We start from the raw sequence: 12,369 nt of genomic DNA, 5'->3' as shown, positions 1-12,369 counted from the left end.
GTGTTTTTTGTAGGTTTTTATCTATATAGATATTTTTTATAGCTTTTTAAATATTTTTTTTTATTAGACATTAACCAAATTTAAAAGATTTTGTAATAACTTAATTGCCAGGCCAATTAATAGCCATTTTGTAGTTTTACAATGGAAAAAGGTTTTATTGCTAATATTTATAAATTTACAGCTTTTTGAAATAGGAAACAAAGTCACCAAATATGATATGATCATAAAAAATAGGATGCTTACATTCGAAACAAATGTCTCTTCACTATTTTTTCATTCAAATATTTATTGTTAGTTCTTGGCCACCCCGTATATATAGACCTTCTAACGTAACTTTTGATATAGAATTCAAAATAATTTTTCAACCAAACTTCTGCAGGGTGTGGAACTTGTAGGTACACATCCTCTCGATTTCTCCTGCGTTAGGTGACTGTCTCGACAACGGAAATTATTTGAGAGAAGAACTATTAACACATCTCACCTGAGTTCTTTTCTCAAATAATTTCCGTTATCATGATATCAGATGGTCAATTACAAAATACCACATCCAAATCACCACACTCCGTGAAAATCCCCCCAGCGGCGACTGTAATAATTCCATGTAGTCAAATTTCACGGATAAAATATCAAAAATTCTGACAAAACATACCATAAAATATTTAATCTAAAATCTCCCAGCAGCAGGTTATGGCATACCGTGCAGTTGTGACAAAGATTATATCGGCGAAACAGGTCGAAAAGTATTAACTAGACTAAAAGAACACACCAGAGATCAGTCAGACTTCGAGAACGTGCAGCAATCATCAGATAAGTTTCAGACAGCACTCTGAAGAAGTCAGCAGCATGTTTGGCGCAACGTCAGCGAGACGGAGTCAGCATCCGACACAGGAAGACGAGTACCTACAAATTGAAAATATATCAGAAACTACAAGAAAAGCATTTTTTCCGATGCTAGCTTATTTGAAATGGAAGGCCTTGCATAATTGTGATAACTTTTCAGAACAGAAAGGAAGAAAAATAAAAAAAACAACTCATATACAATACAATACATATACAATTTAAATTTATTACACACATATTACGCACACCATTACCTTTTAATTATTTTATTAATTAATATTTAATTTTTTAATTATAATATTATTTAATCAATTTGCGTTATCACGTTAATATCTAATACTTGTGTCAATGCCAACACAACACCTTTGATGAATAAATATATGCAAACAGGATCAAGTACCTTCATTATGAACTTTATCACAAATTTGAAACAACGAAAATAATACAATAAATAATGTTCCGGGATATCATCCATTCGTTTGTTGAACTTCCACTGGAATCCTGCAGACGTTTCCCATGTTCGCTTACGCTCCGAAAACACTTCGAACAGAGTTTTCCCGACTAAAAAATATTGAATTCTGCACTAATCAAGCAGTCATCCAAGTCAGGCCAGAGGGTATAGTTTGTCTCAAAGTATATGGTGTTAGTTTTTGTCTATAGTTGCTGACGCCAACACAACTACCGCCCTATAACCGGCCAATTTGAAGTAGATAATGCGAAAATTTTTACTGTTATATTAACGGAAAAAATAAATTTAATTTTAACTTTTCGAAACCATGATAATCTGTAGTAGCTTTATTTGCTACTGTTGCCACCCGGTATCAAACTACAGTTGTTTGTTCGTTATTTTTTATTATTTATTATTATTATTAATTAGGTTGCGAATATGGAAGATATTTGAGATACTTTGTACCTTTTAATTTGCCGTGCGAGCCAGAGAAAATAAGTGTTCACAGATTTCTGCATTTATCTAATATTTGATTCTACTTCGTTTTGTTTATGTGTCTAAGGAGATTCTCGCCTACTTCAAATTCGCGCAATGTGCAGTTGATAAACAATTAGTTAATTGGTATGACTTTTATCAAGGTTACTGACATAACACTATGAAATTTATATTAGATCGTTGTTTGATTGTTGTTGTGTGTGCCTAGAGTACATGTAAGTAGTATATGGTATTTTCTTAATAGTTTATTTAAATGGTTATACATAATTAACTGATTTAATTATTATTATTATTTTTATTTGCAATTGCGTCGTAATATACGTTTTGTCGTAACATGACAAAATTTTCTTCTACACTCTTGTTCGTGCAGAGCAAAATTAGAAGCACAGCATCAATTTAAGTTAAACTAAATGAAAGAGTTTATTAACGGAAAGTACTTGCTGCCAGTAAACTTGTTTGTATGTTTTGTGGATGTTCACTTTGATTAGTAAAATTCAAAAGGGCTTCAAGTACGTTAGCGCGTAGTGCTGTGAAAGTAACAAAAGGAAAAAAGAAGAAACGTGTATGGGTCAGAAGCTGGATTAATTGTCGGAATGTTTTACGAGCTTCTCTTCGAAAGAGATAGCAACTAAAGATGTTGGATCCTATAATAATTTTATGAGGTTATCCCCAATAATGTTTGAGAAATTGTTAAACCTTATTGAACCAAAAGTGACAAAATCAGATACATGGATGAAGGCTGCTATTTATCATAGGATCAAATTGCAGGTAACATTTCGATACTTAGCTACTGGAGACTGCTTGGCATCACTGCAATATTTACACAGAGTACCGAGGTTCACAGTTTTAGCTGTTTTACCAGAGGTCCTTTTTGCAATTTATGAAGCCCTCGCTGACTATATAAAGGTAAGAAAAACAAACTGCTAAATGCCTGCTGAAGGATATCAGAAGTGTGGGAGTAGTTGGAGGACCATGTTGACTATCGACCCTGCTGATTTGCAAATTATTTGACAAAGCACTTGGTGAAAAACTTTGATTGATTGAAGAACAATAATTTATATTTTCTCTAGTAATAAGTTGTTGGATTTTTACCTGCAAAATTATAAAATTGTGCACTGGAAGGTGTCTGAGTTGAGTAGTTTAAATAAATAAGGGGTATTTCAAAAAGTGCCTCTGTGATTTTGTAATTCACTATACATATATATAATTTTTTGTTCATGGCATTCTGAAGATGGATCACTGCAATCAATCACAACTTTAGGAATAAATAAAATAAATAACTCACGCGATAAATCAATTGCGTTCAAAGTATACAAGTTTCTGGAGAAGGCGCTATACCGTGGCAAGACAATGGTTGGCTAATTAAAAAAAATATTCATATCGTTATTGTTACATGCTATGCTATTTTATATAATAGGCACATAATTTATAAAATTTAACAAATAAAAAAAGACTTACCATAATGTTTATTGTTTTCATAATTTCGATCACATCTTTGGCAAACCAAACAAGCTTCGGCTTATATATATCATCGACATCAGCACCACTCTTTCTAGCTTTTTAGATTTTATTTAATTCCTGGTGTTATACAGTTTTGATGGTGTTTAGTTTGGTCTAAAACACTGGCAAATCCATTGCTTCGAATTCCTCATTATCTTTTAGTTCTCTCTCCCCTCTCCCCGTGGCTCACAACCCGGGGTGGGTCTTAGCCGACTTGACGATGCGCCTCCATTGTTGTCTGTCGTTCATTAGGTCTAGTGCGTTATCGACTTCCATTATTTTTAGGTCCTTCTCGATGTTATCCCTCCAGCGAAGGCGAGGCCGACGTAGTGGTCTTTTTCCTTCGGGTGCCTCTTCCCATGCTAGCTTGGCTATTCGGTTGTCTGGAAGTCTTTTCACATGTCCGGCCCATTGCAGCCTTCTCGCTTTTATTTCGTTGATGATATTGGGGTCTTTGTATAGTTCATATAGCTCCCTGTTCTTGCGTATACGATATCTACCGGTTGTTATATCAGTGACCGGCCCATAGATTTTTCTCAGTACTCTCTGTTCAAAAACCCTGATCCGCTCTTCGTTGGCCACTGTAAGTGTCCAAGTCTCGCATCCATACATTATTACGGGTCTTATTATGGTTTTATATATGGATAGTTTAGTCGTGCGTATGAGATTTTTTGATTTAAGAAGGTCATGTAGCGCTGATAAACATCTACTACCAGCTTGTATTCTACAATTTATCTCTTCTGACCCATCAGCGTTTTCTGAGAGTGTTGTTCCTAGATATTTGAACTTTTTCACCCGCTCAAAGTTATAGTCACCCATTGTGATGTTTTGTCCTACTCTATCTCTCCTTTGGTTGTTTCTAGTTGTGTACATATATTTAGTTTTCCCTTCGTTGATCTTCAATCCCATATTTAGTGCCTGTTTCTCGAAGTTGGTGAAGGTCTCCTTGACGTTAAGTCTACTACAACTTTTAGTTCTTGAAATAAATTTTCAAAGGCTATGCTGCCTTTTAATTCATTGACATGATCTTGTGAAAGTATATTTCTCATAAATATTATGTATAAGGAAAGAATAAATATTAAGGAATTCGATCACTATTCATATTTCCAAACTTGTCTGTAGTAATCTGAGAGAACTCTACCACGCGGCAACTTGTCGAGACATGCAAATTGCTCACAAAACTAGCCGACGCCCCAAATTTGCCATACGTAAATGATCCTTATCCCGTATTAACCTTATATTCTGGGAAAAAATATTGAGGAATTAAAATAATTATCATTAACTATTGGATTTTTTCCATTTGAACCATGTCGCCCTATCTGCTAAAATAATGCTTAAAATTGCTTCACAAAGTTTCAAACTGAAGATATTTGCAAAAATATTAATAAATGCAGTGTTGATTACGAGAAGTTTCCATTTAATGACATTTTGAATTTTAAAGTAATAGGTACTTCAAGAATCACTTTCTTTCCAAAGGTTACCTCCCTGACATCTTATTTATGGCGTTATTGTCTTCTGGTATTATTGTTCTTCTGGTTAATTGTTCTTTCTCCAATTTTTTTAGACTGTTAATAATCAAGAATTCATATGAGATATTTTTAAGTATAAGGTATACTTAACACTTTGACTGCCACGTGCATCTCTAAGTATACACAGTGACTTGTCTTAGGGTGCCAGGTGTATATTTTGGTATACACATGTAACCACTAATAATGTGCCGCGTATATCCTACAATAACACGCTTTACGTGCTTTTTTTATGGGATATAGTTTGGCTTGACGTGAGGGAATACCAAAACGTTTTTAGCGCTGACTTTTAATAATTTTATTTTTTTATACAATCATTTAATTTTTTAGCTACTATATTATTTTTAAATAAAACACGGTTGAGTGTTTGAGCATATATCTAAATATAAAAAACACTTAATCGAAATAAAGAAAACACGCACACGAACACTTGGAACAATAAACAATAAAACAATAAATTCATTAGTGTCTAATGATTCATTTTAGGTACAACATTATGTTTGTCAAAAAAGCAGTCTAACTTGTTTAGTTTTATATATGGCATATTTCCGATCATGGGTGTCTTTATTTCGTTGATAGCACAAAAATCATCGGCTTTTTTTTCTACTTGGATAAATTTGTGGAATTGTTCAGGTGGGCGATCAGGAGCGGTATTTTTTCCCCCATAGACAACATTTTCAAGCATAATTTCTCTTTGAAATCAGTAATACTGTCTCTTTTTGATTCGTTTTTTTTTGTATAAATAATGCGAGTTTACAACACTTGCGCCCGTAAACCATTCAAAGGCAACCTTTTTATACCATTTGACGCTGCGTCTAACGGATGTAGAGTAGGATGATAACTGGTCTAAGATATCAATAAAACTTTTTGTCTTATTATAGTCAATCACAGCTTCAGGTTTCTTTTTAGCTTCAATTCTTCCAGAAACTTTTACAAGATTTGCTCGATGCTTGGTAGTAACCACAAAAATGTTAGGTTTATTTATCAATTTGAAAATAACTATGCCATTCTTCTCTCTACCTTTGATTTCACCTTTTTTTAGCTTAGCGTTCCTACTAGGTGTGTCTTTCTATCTAGAAGCTTTTTTGACAATTCTACGTTGGTGTACCAGTTATCTGTATACAGGGTCGCTCCTTTGTCGAGACAATCCGACATTAATTCAAAAACAACTTTTGTTGCCACTGACATTCATTCAGTTTTTGCTGGGCCACAATAAATTTTGCAGTGATACGTATAACCACCAGAAAGCCAGAGCTTGAAAAGCTTTATTCCAAATTTATACCTCTTTCCTTTCACATATTGACGAAATTTGAAATGTTCACGAAAAGGCACCATTATTTCGTCAATGCACAAACTTTCATCCGGTACCACAACCCTTTTGAATTTTTCGTTCAGCAAGTTTACTCAAGTCGATCTCCAGGTTGACATAAATCATTATCGGCGAAGTGCCACATCCTTAGTAACAGTTCAAATCTATTTCGGGATATATATCCAGCTGCTCTGGAATTTCGCCAATAATCGACCAGTTTAGGTTTTTGATCCAAACCCATCCATATCAAGATTCCCAAAAACAGTACATTTCGTCCGCGTTAGTTTCCTTCCATTTGTTTCCACGCGAAGATGGGCCAATTGTTTCTTCAGTAATACTTTGCATAATGATCTGATCTGCGTATATATTGGTTTGTTCGACAATAATGTTTACAACTTCGTCATCCGCAAAAAGTCGAAAATAAGCGAATTCATTTTTCAAATTTATTACTTCCTGTGTCAGGCCTACATCTTCTTGTAAAGTAAAATTTCGAGTATTGCCAACCACTATTCCCCAATCGTTTATCGTAAAATTATTGCTCTCGTCGCCCGACCAATTTACATGTTCTATTTCAAACTGAGACTCTGATGGAATCGAATCATCTGAAAATTATTATCAAAAATAGGAACCTATATGTTGCCTGTATTTTTTCAAGTAAATACCTCTAATCGTTTTTCGTGCTCGTTTAGGCAAAGTGTCGTTCTCATCATCAAATAAATTTTCTGTTTCTACTTCATATCGAACTCTAAATAAAGAAAATAGTATCGGAAAATGGATAAATCGCGGTTTTACAAGCACTTACTTTTCCAACCTGGAATGGCAGTACTACTTTCGCTACTGAAGCTTTCCAACTCATATTCAGGATCCCCATCAGATTCATTTGCAAATGGTTTATCTTCACTCATATCAGAAAGTTCCTCCCATAGTCTCTGCAATGTAGACTGTTCATTTTCGTACGATCCCATTTCTATGAATCACACCAAATCACCATACATATAACATAAGACACTTATAAAGTGCACTGCACCACATTCGGACTAAAAGTGATGATTATTTACAAGTTTACAACACGTCTGATAGACAAGAATAAGCCTGCTTAACCGTGTATATCACGATGTACATATGGCACAGAATATGTTTTTTTAATTCTACGCCAAGTGTATATTTTTTATACACTAGCCTTAAGGTTTTTTATAACAAAAAAACAAACGTTTTGGTTATATTATAGTGTGTTAGGAGGGTATTTTAAACACTTTCGTGTAAACAAAAAAGGTTTGGCCCATGTGAACCCCTCAATGATTTTGGGGCGGCAGTCAAAGTCAAATATTTTCAGTTTGATTTTTTTTTAATATGTATTTTTTTGAAATATATTTTTTTCCGCAAGCCACACTCCTCGAAACAAAACCGAGAATCAAACCCGTTATATACACAATTTTTTTAGGTTGAAGTTTTCCCATCATGATAACTATAATATTAGCTGGAATCGTGCTCAGTATTCTCTTCTGGTATTTGTTGATTAAACCATTACATTACTGGAGAGATCTGGGAGTAAAACAAACCAATCCTTGGGTGTTTTTGGGCGACAATTGGGTGACTGTCTTTCGACGAAAAAGTTTCGATGAAATGATAGTGTGGCTTTATAACATGTATCCCAATGAACGGTAAGTTACTTTTTGAAAAATTATAGCTTTATCTTAGTTTATGTAGACCCATTTTCGAAACAAAAGTTCTGCGTTAAGGTTAATTTGGAATCGAGTTACGAACTAAAGTTAAAATTAATTAAAACTTTAAATTGAAAAAAAGTCAAGCATGTCGTTTTCACGTTCCATTTCTAGGTATTCTGGTATGTACCAAGGTTATGTGCCAACATTACTCATTCGAGATCCAGAGCTTATCAAACAAGTGACCGTCAAAGATTTCGATCATTTCACAGATCACAGACCTTTTGTTGATGCCAAATCTGATCCACTATGGGGCAAAAACCTTTTCGCTTTGAAAGGTATTAGCAATGTTTCTCTTGTGTTAAAACTTAAATGTATATGCCAATAAATTTTAGGACAAAATTGGAAAGATATGAGAGCGACTTTGTCGGCCTCTTTTACAAGCAGCAAGATAAAATTTATGTTCCATTTGATAGGCGATACGTGTGAAAACTTGGTTCAATTTTTCGACACGAAAAAAGAAGACCTTATCGAACTTGAAGTCAAAGAAATCTTCACCAGGTTTGTACAGAGAGCAAAAGAAATAGCAAGGCAAAATTCATTAAATATGTTCGAATTTGAAAATCTACATTGAAGATTTAATACCAGTATAATTGGTGGTTTCTTCGCATTATTCATTAGCTTTAATTATTTTTTTTTGTTTTGTTACAGAATTCCTACTTTAGTATATGATTTCAATTTTCAGGTTAACCAACGATGTCATCGCCAGCGCCGCATTTGGGATTAAAGTTGATTCGTTGGCCGAGCCCCACAATGAATTTTACCACATGGGAAAGGCACTAACCAATTTTTCCGGTATTAAAATGATGTTGAAGTTCATGGGATTTTTTATTGCGCCCAAATTATTGAACGTAAGTTCAAATTTCATGCTGGGTACTTTATAATTTGCATAATATCTGTTACAGATGTTCAAGATAACGTTTTTCGACGCCAAGGTGTCAAAATTTTTCACTCAAGTCATCTCGGAAACGATAAAAGCTAGGGAGGAAGGGGGTATCGTTCGCCCGGACATGATTAACCTTCTACTGGAGGCCAGGAAAGGATTAAAACACGAAATCAGCGCAAATGTAGATACTGGATTTGCCACTGTTCAAGAATTCGACCTGGGTAATTTTAACGATAACTATCAATCAACAACGCATATTAGTTGTTGTCGTATAGCCCTATAGGTTTCAACTATTTCAGTACAGTTTAATATATAAAAACGTCTTCAATTTCAACATTTGCTAAATATCTGTTAGTTTCGGAAATACATGGTAATTTAAAAAAACTTCAAAATTTATTTTGTTAAATACCGTGAAATTGATTGATTTTAAGAAAGTTTACATTGAAAGTTTTATTGATTTTTAAGCCCTAAAATATTATTTACCTTGACGTATCGTTTCCGAAATACGCCCATCAACTTAAACTTTTTAAACACAGTGCTACATTATTTGGCAATTGATTTTTAAAATCCTGGTTCGTATTTAAAATGGTAAGTTGACGACGGTAGCATATAAACCAGACGTCCGATTTAATCTTGTAAGAGAGAAAAAGTTTTAAGACACCCCTCTAAAGAAGTTATTATATGGGAGAACAATTTTCAGGAACAACGGCAAAGCCGCGCTTAGACCTCACAGACCAAGATATAACCTCGCAAGCTGTCATTTTCTTCTTTGCCGGCTTCGATGCAGTATCCACAGCTATGTGTTTTGCCCTCCACGAATTGGCATGTAATCATGATATCCAGCAAAAGCTGCGCGAAGAAATTATAAGCACGGCAAGCGAATATCCCAGAATTACCTACGATGGGCTGCTTAAAATGAAATATCTGGATATGGTGGTGGCTGGTAAATATCTGTCCACTATAGCTAGTTCCAATAACCAAACGAGACCGGATAAAGTAAAGACGAAACGAATAACTCGACCTTCCATCAAAATTTTGGCCATTTCACTTACCTTTCACGATTTGCATTATAAAATGTTTAAAATTACAACACCCACGACACTTCAACGTCAAAAGCGCCACGAAAATGCCCAAAACGTTTTCAGAATCTCAAATATGGTTGAAAGTATTAAAGTTTCCGCATTACTTAGGTCTGCTTCTTTATATGCTAAAACATTAAAAACAATTTAAAATCACTTCCTAGGTGATTTTCGCGGTTTAAATGTATTTCTGTGTTTACAGAAATATTGAGAAAGTGGTCACCTGGGGTTGCAACAGACAGAGTTTGCACCAAGCCTTACACTATAGAGCCAGTAAATCCGGGCGAGAAAGCGCTACATTTGCCCATAGGAACGACACTATTTATACCAATGTTCGCCATCCATAGAGACCCCACATATTACCCAAATCCGGAGAAGTTTGATCCGGAAAGGTTTTCAGACGAAAACAAGGACAACATCAAACCCTACACATTCATACCGTTCGGATCCGGACCCAGAAATTGCATCGGGTCCAGATTTGCTATCCTGGAAGTGAAGGCGATGTTGTATCACCTGCTGTTCAAATACGAAGTGGTGCCGACAGCCAAAACACAAATTCCGTTGAAGATCACTAAAAAATCTCTGAATTTTACTGCGGAAAACGGATTTTGGTTTGGTATCAAACGTATACGTAATGGTTCGGTGACTATTTAAAATTATGTTTAATGTGATTTTAAATTTTAAGATAAAAAACGCGCAAAAATACAGTTTGTTATGAAATTTCGTTTTTTTTCGAATGATAAATTGTGAAATTGTGATACATTAGAAGTCGGATGAGTAAGAGGAGTAGTAGAAACAAGGATTTGATTATATCCAGAAAGACGTATTAATTCACTAATACCCTAAGAATTCATTTCACAACTTTTCTTAGTACGTTAATAAATAATAACAATGCAATAGAGCACCCTATGATTAATCTATATATGCAGTATCAGTAATAGTACCAAGTACCAACATTTAAATGAAATTTTACAGGTGAAAGGGCTTATAACAATACAAGATAAGAAAATATTTGCTAGACAAATGAACATGTCAACAGGTTAAAAGTAATTGTAAATGTAAAATACACTAACTTTTCAAAAAATTAAAACCATGCGATTGCACTAGCATCTATAAGTGATATTTGACCCACGCTTGATCACCATAATCCGATGGTATGATATCACGAAAGTTCGATTCGTAACATTGATCCCGACAAATGGGAAAAACTTCTGACAAAATGTGACGTATTTGTAACATAGAATCTGGAATAAAACAAAGGGTTTTTTATTCAAAATTTTAAAATTGTCCACTTCCCCTCCGCTAGCGGGTTGGGGTGGGGGTCATATTTACTGTCATTGGACAGTTATCTTATTGAATATTCCAGCAGGTATAAAATTTATCTAAAAACTCCCGAGAAATTCAAAAAATTTAAAATAAGAAAGTCGTTACTTGTCCACGAAATTACAAACACCCTGTATGTTTAACAATGTAGTATTTTAAAAGTTTAAGTGTCTCCAAACGACTCTCTAAGTTTTTCAAGGAAACTTCCACTGGCTACTGTAATACTTTTAACAAAACTTCTGGATTCCTCCTACGTCATTTTGCTGAGTCGAACTTGCTGACGTTTCGCCAATCATTATGTTGGCTTCTTCAGAGCTTGACTGAAACTGTGATGGCTTGTGCCATGCAATTTACTGCGAAGTTTTGGGCATGAGACGTGTAGCAACAAAATTTGTTCATTTTATGCAAAATGACCGTCGAAGGAGCATCGCTCAAAAGCTGTTAAATGATATGCTTAAAAAGATCTGGTGACGAATCAAGGGTATATTTATATGACATCGAAACCAAAGCGCAGTCGTCCCAATGGAAGAACCCAGAATCGCGAAGACCGAAAAAAGAACGTCAAGTTCGATCAAATGTCAAGGTTTTGCTTATTGATTATCGTGGCGTAGTACATCAAGAGTTCTTATCTGTCTGTCTCAACTGTCGTAAGGTCAATGAAGAGTATTACCTTGAAGTTATGCGCCGTTTGCGAGAAGCAATACAAACAAAACTTCCGGAATTGTAGGAAAACAATTCATTGATTTGCATCACGATAATGTGTTTAACTTTTTGGCCAAAAATAATACCCCGATCATGCCTCAGCCACCATATTCACCGGTTATGGTCCCCCTGCGACTTTTTCTGGTCCCAAAATTCAAAAAACCCATGAAAGGAAGGAGGTTTGGAATGATTGGAGAGATATAAAAAAAATCGCTGGAGGAATTTAAGTCTATACCAGAAAGTACTAACAGGATTGTCAAAAACATCGTGACAAGTGTATTATATCTGGGGGGGAGGGGGATTTCTTTTGAAGAGGACAACATTAATTTTCATAAATAAATAAATACTTTTTGAAGAAAACACCTGGTATATATCCAAAGGTGTGGGAGGTGTGACATTACCTCCAGAGCTTTGGGTGGTGTGGTTTTCATAGCCCTTGTAATAGTCAGGCATTGCGTTCTTTGGATCTGTTCTAATTTACGGCTCGCATTTTTCTTTTGTGCCTTGTAGCCCCAGGCAATCGCACCGTATGTTAGCATG

The 12,369-nt window shown here is 34.9% G+C and overlaps 1 protein-coding gene across 3 annotated transcripts; it reads left to right on the top strand.

Moving 5' to 3' along the window:
- The first annotated feature begins 1,873 nt into the window (after positions 1 to 1,873).
- On the top strand, positions 1,874 to 10,722 carry LOC132704759 (cytochrome P450 9e2-like). Of its 3 annotated transcripts, none has more exons than XM_060674984.1 (9): positions 1,874 to 1,998; positions 2,552 to 2,689; positions 7,560 to 7,779; positions 7,954 to 8,117; positions 8,175 to 8,340; positions 8,525 to 8,690; positions 8,745 to 8,946; positions 9,426 to 9,668; positions 10,007 to 10,718. In XM_060674984.1, exons 3-9 carry the CDS (start codon positions 7,577 to 7,579, stop codon positions 10,456 to 10,458), a joined length of 1,596 nt encoding a protein of 531 aa, XP_060530967.1. In that variant the 5' UTR covers positions 1,874 to 1,998; positions 2,552 to 2,689; positions 7,560 to 7,576; the 3' UTR covers positions 10,459 to 10,718. The 3 variants fall into 3 exon arrangements, with proteins under 3 accessions (XP_060530967.1, XP_060530969.1, XP_060530968.1); XM_060674985.1 differs by lacking the exon at positions 1,874 to 1,998 and adding an exon at positions 2,104 to 2,494; XM_060674986.1 differs by lacking the exon at positions 2,552 to 2,689 and having other exon boundaries at positions 1,951 to 1,998; positions 10,007 to 10,722.
- The last annotated feature ends 1,647 nt before the right edge of the window (positions 10,723 to 12,369 follow it).

This window comes from Cylas formicarius, unplaced genomic scaffold (genome assembly GCF_029955315.1).
Source record: "Cylas formicarius isolate icCylForm1 unplaced genomic scaffold, icCylForm1.1 PGA_scaffold_7__23_contigs__length_41026272, whole genome shotgun sequence".
Lineage (NCBI taxonomy): Eukaryota > Metazoa > Arthropoda > Insecta > Coleoptera > Brentidae > Cylas > Cylas formicarius.
The sequence above is the reverse complement of the archived record's forward strand: the minus strand, read 5'-3'. Positions and strand labels throughout refer to the sequence as shown.

Coding starts and splice junctions, on each gene's coding strand:
- LOC132704759 (XM_060674986.1), top strand. CDS start 7,577: ATGATAACTATAATATTAGCTGGAATCGTGCTCAGTATTCTCTTCTGG. Junction 8,118..8,174: donor AAACCTTTTCGCTTTGAAAG/GTATTAGCAATG, acceptor AATAAATTTTAG/GACAAAATTGGAAAGATATG. Junction 8,947..9,425: donor TGTTCAAGAATTCGACCTGG/GTAATTTTAACG, acceptor AACAATTTTCAG/GAACAACGGCAAAGCCGCGC.